The following is a 10,274-nucleotide window of genomic DNA, read 5'->3' on the forward strand; positions in this document are numbered from 1 at the left end:
AGTGACCCTGAGTGCCCTGAGTAACCCTAAGTGACCCTGAGTGACCTGAGTGACCCTGAGTGGCCCTGAGTGGCCCTGAGTGACCCTGAGTGACCCTGAGTGCCCTGAGTGGCCCTGAGTGCCCTGAGTGACCCTGAGTGACCCTGAGTGCCCTGTGTGACCCTGAGTGGCCCTGAGTGACCCTGAGTGGCCCTGAGTGACCCTAAGTGACCCTAAGTGACCTGATGAATGCTGTACTGGGGCTGTACTGGAATTAGCTATTCCTTTGGCACCGAGAAGTGTTTATAACATGACTGAACAGGTCACCCAGCACGGAGACAGACCCTTCGACCCAACCCCCAACCTAAACCCGTCCCATGCGCTATATACCCCCAAACCCTTTCCTATTCATGTCCTCATCCAAGTCCCTTTTAAATGTTGTAACCCCCTGTACCTGCACCCACCCCTTCCTCAGGAAGCTCATTCCACACACGAACCACCCTCTGTGGAAAAACCTTGATCTCTCCCCTCCCATCTTCAAAATATGTGCCCCCCTCCTCCCCAGTGTTGAAATACCCCATCATAGGGAAAAGACCATCTACCATGAATCCTATCGATAGGATTTTATAAACCTCTATAAGGTCACCCCTCAGCCTCGGCGACGCTCCAGGGAAAAATGTCCCAGCCTCTCAAACCCTCCATTCCCGGCAACATCCTGGTCAGTCTCTCCTGAACCCTCTCCAGTTTAATCATCTCCTTCTGGTAACAGGGTGACCAGAACTGGACAGAGTCCTCCAGACCAGGCCTCACCAACGTCCTGTACAACCCCAACATGGCCTCCCTGTTGATAAAAGCAACAGTAATTGGGTTTAGTAAGGTGTTGGTTGACATCACATCTGGAGTACTGTGAACAGCTTTGGTCCCCTTATTAAAGAAGCAAAATACGTTTATTGGAGGCAGTTCAGAGAAGGTTTGAGCTACAGGGAGAGGCTGAACAGGCTGGGGCTGTTTTCCCTGGAGCGTCGGAGACTGAGGGGTGACCTTATAGAGGTTTATAAAATCATGGGGGGCAATGGATAGGATAAATGGACAAGGTCCTCTCCCCCAGGGTAGGGGAGTCCAGAACTAGAGGGGCATAGGCTTAGGGTGAGAGGGGAAACATTTAAAAGGGACCAAAGGGGCAACTTTTTCACCCAGAGGGTGGTGTGTGTATGGAATGAGCTGCCAGAGGATGTGGTGGAGGCTGGTACAATGACAGCATTTAAAAGGGATCTGGATGAGGACATGAATAGGGAGGGTTGACACAATATGGGTTGAGAGTGTGGTGCTGGAAAAGCACAGCAGGTCAGGCAGAATATTCCTGATGAAGGGCTTTTTCCCGAAATGTCGATTTTCCTGCTCCTCGGATGCTGTCCGGCCTGTTGTGCTTTTCCAGCACCACACTCTCGACTGATCTCCAGCATCTGCAGGCCTCACTTTTGCTTAGAGCGATATGGGCCAGGTGCTGGCAGGTGGGACTAGATTGGGTTAGGATATCTGGGTCAGCATGGGGGAGTTGGGCCGAAGGGTCTGTTTCCGTGCTGTACGACTCTATGACTATAACAAGGTGATCCCTGGGTAGGGATGAGCGTAGGTTAAACAGGTTGGGACTCTACTCCCTGGGGTTTAGGAGGATGAGAGGTGGTCTCGCTGAGGATCCTTAAGGGGCCTGACAGGAAGGTACCCCTCATGGGAGAGTGTCCAGAGGGCACGGTCCCAGAATAATGGGGAACCAATGAGGGACTGAGATGAGGAGGAATTTCTACCCTGAGGTTTGTGAGCCTTTGGGACTCCTGGTCACAGAGAGCTGTGGGAGGAGAGTCCTCGGGTACCTTTACGGCCGAGATCGGGAGAGGAAAAGGCAGGAAGACGAGGAACGTCAGCGCACCTCCGATCCCGTTGGGTGGAGTGGATGTGAGGGGGGGGGGGGGGGGGGCCGAATGGCCTGTTCCTGCTCCCCAACCTCTTGTGAAGCGGGCAGCCTGGTGAGCTAGGCCCGAGGCCGGTTCGGCCGCTCAAGAGCACAGCCGCCTTTGGGGGGGGGGGGGCGCCGAACGTTATCCGGATGTAGCCGAGCACAGGTGGGCCTCGGTCGGACGGAAATCTCGGAGCTGTGCCGTTAAAAAAACGGAGGGAGGGGTGGAGAACGGGAAGGGAAGACGGGGAGGAGCAAAGGAAACGGGGATGCGGTTTCCGGTGGCCGCGTTTGGTTTGGTTTGGTTTTTTTGGGGGGGGTTTGGCTCAGGGCCTGGCTCAATCTGACGGGTCTGGGCTTTATTTCCTTTCCCCATGGCAGAGCGATGTTGGCGGTGAGAGGGTGCTGCAGAAGCGCTGGATTACCTTCCTGAAAGCGCAGCTACTGTGTTATCTCCCTGACGACCGGTTCCCCTTCAACGTGCTCCAGGACGTCTTTGTGTCCAAGGACGGGGATGAGCCGGTGGTTTACGGGATCTTCAGCTCCCAGTGGTAGGCCGAAGGTCAAGCCTGCCTTCATTGTCGGGCTCCCCGGTGTGTTGGGCGACGTGGACGCGGGCGTTCCGGGTTCGAGCTGCAGCGCTGGGGCGTCCGAGATTACAAACGGTGACCCCCGACCTGAGAGGCAACAGGGTCTGACACTGTGCTCGTTATTTCTCCCTCGCTCTGACCCCCCCCCCCCGCAGCCCAGATTCTGTGCCCCCAAACTCAATGAGGATGACCCAGTTCCCGTTGACAATGACTCTTCTGGGGAGAGAGCGGGGGGGGTGGGGGGATCGTTAGCAGGACGCCTCCATCCCGTGCCAGAGAGGGTGGTATGACCAAGAGAAGTAAAGGCCAAGGCCCGGCAGCGTTCACACCAACGTACCTAACGCCCAACGACATGCAGCACCACTCAGTAACAAACTATGTCCCATCAGGTATCGTCCCATCGCCGGGCAATGACGGTCAGTCGCTACTCCTAGGACCCCCACAGCGTGGGGGAAGGCCATTCAGCCCGTCAAGCCCATTCACGCCACCGCTCCTGACAACATCGCACCCAACACCCGCCCCATAGCCCAATCCCTGCATTTGCCAGGGCTAATCGACGCTAACCTGAACATCGCTGGACACTACAGGGACAATCATGGCAATACCTTTCACTGGTGATATCCCTCACTCTGTAATATCCCTCACGGTGATATACCTCACTCTGTAATATCCCTCACGGTGATATCCCTCACTCTGTAATATCCCTCACGGTGATATACCTCACTCTGTAATATCCCTCACGGTGATATCCCTCACTCTGTAATATCCCTCACGGTGATATCCCTCACTCTGTAATATCCCTCACGGTGATATCCCTCACTCTGTAATATCCTTCATGGTGATATCCCTCACTCTGTAATATCCTTCATGGCGATATCCCTCACTCTGTAATATCCCTCACGGTGATATCCCTCACTCTGTAATATCCTTCATGGTGATATCCCTCACTCTGTAATATCCCTCACGGTGATAACCCTCACTCTGTAATATCCCTCATGGCGATATCCCTCACTCTGTAATATCCCTCACGGCGATATCCCTCACTCTGTAATATCCCTCACGGTGATATCCCTCACTCTGTAATATCCCTCACGGTGATATCCCTCACTCTGTAATATCCTTCATGGTGATATCCCTCACTCTGTAATATCCCTCACGGTGATAACCCTCACTCTGTAATATCCCTCATGGCGATATCCCTCACTCTGTAATATCCCTCACGGCGATATCCCTCACTCTGTAATATCCTTCATGGTGATATCCCTCACTCTGTAATATCCCTCACGGCGATATCCCTCACTCTGTAATATCCCTCACGGTGATATCCCTCACTCTGTAATATCCCTCACGGTGATATCCCTCACTCTGTAATATCCTTCATGGTGATATCCCTCACTCTGTAATATCCCTCACGGTGATATCCCTCACTCTGTAATATCCCTCATGGTGATATCCCTCACTCTGTAATATCCCTCACGGTGATATCCCTCACTCTGTAATATCCCTCACGGTGATATCCCTCACTCTGTAATATCCCTCATGGCGATATCCCTCACTCTGTAATATCCCTCATGGCGATATCCCTCACTCTGTAATATCCCTCATGGCGATATCCCTCACTCTGTAATATCCCTCATGGTGATATCCCTCACTCTGTAATATCCCTCACGGTGATATCCATCACTCTGTAATATCCCTCACGGTGATATCCCTCACTCTGTAATATCCCTCACGGTGATATCCCTCACTCTGTAATATCCCTCACGGCGATATCCCTCACTCTGTAATATCCCTCACGGTGATATCCCTCACTCTGTAATATCCCTCATGGTGATATCCCTCACTCTGTAATATCCCTCACGGTGATATCCCTCACTCTGTAATATCCCTCACGGTGATATCCCTCACTCTGTAATATCCCTCACGGTGATATCCCTCACTCTGTAATATCCTTCATGGTGATATCCCTCACTCTGTAATATCCCTCATGGTGATATCCCTCACTCTGTAATATCCCTCACGGTGATATCCCTCACTCTGTAATATCCTTCACGGTGATATCCCTCACTCTGTAATATCCCTCACGGTGATATCCCTCACTCTGTAATATCCCTCATGGCGATATCCCTCACTCTGTAATATCCCTCACGGTGATATCCCTCACTCTGTAATATCCCTCATGGCGATATCCCTCACTCTGTAATATCCCTCATGGCGATATCCCTCACTCTGTAATATCCCTCACGGTGATATCCCTCACTCTGTAATATCCCTCACGGTGATATCCCTCACTCTGTAATATCCCTCATGGCGATATCCCTCACTCTGTAATATCCCTCATGGCGATATCCCTCACTCTGTAATATCCCTCATGGTGATATCCCTCACTCTGTAATATCCCTCACGGTGATATCCATCACTCTGTAATATCCCTCATGGTGATATCCCTCACTCTGTAATATCCCTCACGGTGATATCCCTCACTCTGTAATATCCCTCATGGTGATATCCCTCACTCTGTAATATCCTTCATGGTGATATACCTCACTCTGTAATATCCCTCACGGCGATATCCCTCACTCTGTAATATCCCTCACGGTGATATCCCTCACTCTGTAATATCCTTCACGGTGATATCCCTCACTCTGTAATATCCCTCATGGTGATATCCCTCACTCTGTAATATCCTTCACGGTGATATTCCTCACTCTGTAATATCCCTCATGGTGATATCCCTCACTCTGTAATATCCTTCATGGTGATATCCCTCACTCTGTAATATCCCTCACGGTGATATCCCTCACTCTCTAATATCCCTCACGGTGATATCCCTCACTCTGTAATATCCCTCACGGTGATATCCCTCACTCTGTAATATCCTTCATGGTGATATCCCTCACTCTGTAATATCCCTCATGGTGATATCCCTCACTCTGTAATATCCCTCACGGTGATATACCTCACTCTGTAATATCCTTCACGGTGATATCCCTCACTCTGTAATATCCCTCACGGTGATATCCCTCACTCTGTAATATCCCTCATGGCGATATCCCTCACTCTGTAATATCCCTCACGGTGATATCCCTCACTCTGTAATATCCCTCATGGCGATATCCCTCACTCTGTAATATCCCTCATGGCGATATCCCTCACTCTGTAATATCCCTCACGGTGATATCCCTCACTCTGTAATATCCCTCACGGTGATAACCCTCACTCTGTAATATCCCTCATGGTGATATCCCTCACTCTGTAATATCCCTCACGGTGATATCCCTCACTCTGTAATATCCCTCATGGTGATATCCCTCACTCTGTAATATCCCTCACGGTGATATCCCTCACTCTGTAATATCCCTCACGGTGATATCCCTCACTCTGTAATATCCCCCACGGTGATATCCCTCACTCTGTAATATCCTTCATGGTGATATCCCTCACTCTGTAATATCCCTCATGGCGATATCCCTCACTCTGTAATATCCCTCACGGTGATATCCCTCACTCTGTAATATCCCTCACGGTGATATCCCTCACTCTGTAATATCCCTCATTGTGATATCCCTCACTCTGTAATATCCTTCATGGTGATATCCCTCACTCTGTAATATCCCTCACGGCGATATCCCTCACTCTGTAATATCCCTCACGGTGATATCCCTCACTCTGTAATATCCCTCATGGTGATATCCCTCACTCTGTAATATCCCTCACGGTGATATCCCTCACTCTGTAATATCCCTCACGGTGATATCCCTCACTCTGTAATATCCCTCACGGTGATATCCCTCACTCTGTAATATCCTTCATGGTGATATCCCTCACTCTGTAATATCCCTCATGGTGATATCCCTCACTCTGTAATATCCCTCACGGTGATATCCCTCACCCTGTAATATCCTTCACGGTGATATCCCTCACTCTGTAATATCCCTCACGGTGATATCCCTCACTCTGTAATATCCCTCATGGCGATATCCCTCACTCTGTAATATCCCTCACGGTGATATCCCTCACTCTGTAATATCCCTCACGGTGATATCCCTCACTCTGTAATATCCCTCATGGCGATATCCCTCACTCTGTAATATCCCTCATGGCGATATCCCTCACTCTATAATATCCCTCACGGTGATATCCCTCACTCTGTAATATCCCTCACGGTGATATCCCTCACTCTGTAATATCCCTCATGGCGATATCCCTCACTCTGTAATATCCCTCATGGCGATATCCCTCACTCTGTAATATCCCTCATGGCGATATCCCTCACTCTGTAATATCCCTCATGGTGATATCCCTCACTCTGTAATATCCCTCACGGTGATATCCATCACTCTGTAATATCCCTCACGGTGATATCCCTCACTCTGTAATATCCCTCACGGTGATATCCCTCACTCTGTAATATCCCTCACGGTGATATCCCTCACTCTGTAATATCCCTCACGGTGATATCCATCACTCTGTAATATCCTTCATGGTGATATCCCTCACTCTGTAATATCCCTCACGGTGATATCCATCACTCTGTAATATCCCTCATGGTGATATACCTCACTCTGTAATATCCCTCATGGTGATATCCCTCACTCTGTAATATCCTTCATGGTGATATCCCTCACTCTGTAATATCCCTCACGGTGATATCCCTCACTCTGTAATATCCCTCATGGTGATATACCTCACTCTGTAATATCCCTCACGGTGATATCCCTCACTCTGTAATATCCTTCATGGTGATATCCCTCACTCTGTAATATCCCTCACGGTGATATCCCTCACTCTGTAATATCCCTCACGGTGATATCCCTCACTCTGTAATATCCCTCACGGTGATATCCCTCACTCTGTAATATCCCTCACGGTGATATCCATCCCTGTGTAGTGTGGGTGAGTACACATCACTGAGTCCTATGCGCTGCTCCATATTCTCCCGTCCTTAATACAACCTCACCTCCCCAGATTATCCGACAGCTCGCACGCCCGAATAGATTGGCTCCCCGCACTCAGCCAACAACAACCTCAAGATTGCAGCCAGTGCCTAGCACCGAGGCGTGGGCGTTTCTTCAGGAGGTGGGCCGACTTGAGCAGGGCGTTGAGTGTGGAGGGTGCGCGGGTGAATAGTGTAGGGCAAGGTCTCACTCCATTTGCCCTGTGCGTCTGAAACACCGCTCCCCCGGAATCCGAATGTACGGCTGAGGTATCCCGTAGCCGACAAGGCTTCAGGCCCACTCCCGCCTGGAGCCCAGCAGTAACGCTGTGTGTCCTTGCTCTGTAGGTCCCAGGGTAGCTCTCAAACCTCAGCAGTGTGTGCCTACTCCTTCCGAGACATCCAGGCCGTTTTCAAGGGTTCGTACAAGATGCTGCACCGGGAGACGCAGAGCTGGTCTGTGTATACCCATGACGGGCAGGAGCCAAGGCCGGGAGCAGTGAGTCACATTCCCCTCTCTCTGTTCCATCTGAGACTCTGCGGAAGGGAGCCAGCGACATCCAGAATTGTGGGAGGCCTTGGTGTTTTTGCCATTGGGTTTTCCGTTGAAAGTGTTTGAGTGACACACACATGGTACCAAACCAGGACACACTCACATCCGCCTGCACATGGACAGGTTCGGGTGGATTGGCCGTGGGAAATTGTCCCATAGTGCCCAGGGATGTGCAGGTTAGGGTGGATTGGCCGTGGGAAATTGTCCCATAGTGCCCAGGGATGTGCAGGTTAGGGTGGATCGGCCGTGGGAAATTGTCCCATAGTGCCCAGGGATGTACAGGTTAGGGTGGATTGGCCATGGGAAATTGTCCCATAGTGCCCAGGGATGTACAGGTTAGGGTGGATTGGCCATGGGAAATTGTCCCATCGTGCCCAGGGATGTACAGATTAGGGTGGATCGGCCGTGGGAAATTGTCCCATAGTGCCCAGGGATGTACAGGTTAGGGTGGGTTGGCCATGGGGAATTGTCCCATAGTGCCCAGGGATGTACAGGTTAGGGTGGGATTGGCCGTGGGAAATTGTCCCATAGTGCCCAGGGATCTGCAGGTTAGGGTGGATTGGCCGTGGGAAATTGTCCCATAGTGTCCAGGGATGTGCAGGTTAGGGTGGATTGGCCATGGGGAAATGAATGTGGTGCTGGCAGCAATCAGGGAGCAGTGGAAATGACAGTTTGTGCATCAGCCCTTCATCAGGAATGTGTGCCAATGCTGTGGCTTTGAGAGGTGTATTTTGTTGTGACGTTTTGTTTCAGCGAGTTTTTACGGGTCTGTTTTAAAGCAAACAGGTTGGAACAATAGCTGCAGCCTGGCTGGGTGTGGTCCAACTCCCAGAGAACCAGGGCTTTCAGCTCTCACTGTCAGCAGCTGTTGCTAAGATCAGAGCAGACAATCTCTCTCTTTGCTAGTCTCCCCCTCTCAGAATTATCTCTCTCTCCATGACAGCTAAGACTTGGCGGCTGCGGGGCTTGGTTGTGGGAAAGGGGGGACGAGGGGGTGTCATGCTGTGAGAATTGCATGCGAGACAATCTGCTTTTTCTGAATTTGCCTTTCAGCAGTGGGCTGTGTCTGCGGGATGTTACCGTTTTGGAAACAGTTGACTGGGAGCAGTGAATAATCTGTTCGGTTTCTTAACAGAGTTATGTTCGATACCTGCTCTCCTTGGCTGCATTTGAACTCGCGAGGTTGAATAAGCGTGGGTTTTCCCACCCTTCTGGCCATTCCCCCCCCCGATCGAATTGCGTCTGGAACGCCTTCAAGACGAGTCAGGGGTGGGGTGAGGGCTGAACGCGGAGTAGATGTGGAGGGATCTGGTCTGGCCCTCAGAGGTGGGAGTGTGTGGGATTGTCCTGCCCCTCCCAGTTTTGGCATCGTCGGAGTTTCTGAGTCCTGTCCTCACGCGTGTTTGTCCACTTCCACAGTGCAACATGGACCCATCCATGGATTCCACTCTGAACCGAGTCAAAGACCTGCTCCTGATGGAAGGAGTGGTCCACCCCATTGACCAGCAGCCCCTGTTGGTGAAGGCCAGGCAGCATTACACAAAGATAGCAGTGGACACTGTGGTGTCAATCAGCTCGGTCAGATACCGAGTGCTGTTTCTCATCACAGGTACAGACACTACCCCGAGGGAGCACGGGGTTTAGGGAGAGGGGATAGCTCCCTCAACACTGTCCCCCCCATCCCAGGACAGGGACAGCACGGGGTTTAGGGAGAGGGGATAGCTCCCTCAACACTGTCCCCCCCATCCCAGGACAGGGACAGCACGGGGTTTAGGGAGAGGGGATAGCTCCCTCTACACTGTCCCTCCATCCCAGGACAGGGACAGCACGGGGTTTAGGGAGAGGGGATAGCTCCCTCTACACTGTCCCTCCATCCCAGGACAGGGACAGCACGGGGTTTAGGGAGAGGGGATAGCTCCCTCAACACTGTCCCCCCCATCCCAGGACAGGGACAGCACGGGGTTTAGGGAGAGGGGATAGCTCCCTCTACACTGTCCCCCCATCCCAGGGATAGGGACAGCACGGGGTTAGATACAAAGTAAAGCTCCCTCTACACTGTCCCCCATCAAACACTCCCAGGGACAGGGACAGCACGGGGTTAGATACAGCGTAAAGCTCTCTCTACATTGCCCCCCCCCCATCCCAGGAAGGGAGAGCACGGGGTTAGGGAGAGGGGATAGCTCCCTCTACACTGTCCCCCCATCCCAGGACACGGACAGCACGGGGTTAGATACAGAGTAAAGCTCCCTCTACACTGTCCCA

The 10,274-nt window shown here is 51.6% G+C and overlaps 1 protein-coding gene across 1 annotated transcript in view; it reads left to right on the forward strand.

The window, feature by feature from the left end:
• Window positions 1–9,621, forward strand: part of LOC140487664 (semaphorin-4B-like) — a gene marked incomplete at its 3' end in the record, with an annotated part of 95,278 nt that extends 85,657 nt beyond the window's left edge. The window contains exons 12-14 of the mRNA XM_072586948.1: window positions 2,315–2,484; window positions 7,808–7,958; window positions 9,432–9,621. Of these exons, the coding sequence (XP_072443049.1) occupies window positions 2,315–2,484; window positions 7,808–7,958; window positions 9,432–9,621 (511 nt within the window). The remainder of the gene's footprint in view (window positions 1–2,314; window positions 2,485–7,807; window positions 7,959–9,431) is intronic.
• Window positions 9,622–10,274: the final 653 nt, after the last annotated feature.

Source organism: Chiloscyllium punctatum, chromosome 17 (genome assembly GCF_047496795.1).
Source record: "Chiloscyllium punctatum isolate Juve2018m chromosome 17, sChiPun1.3, whole genome shotgun sequence".
Lineage (NCBI taxonomy): Eukaryota > Metazoa > Chordata > Chondrichthyes > Orectolobiformes > Hemiscylliidae > Chiloscyllium > Chiloscyllium punctatum.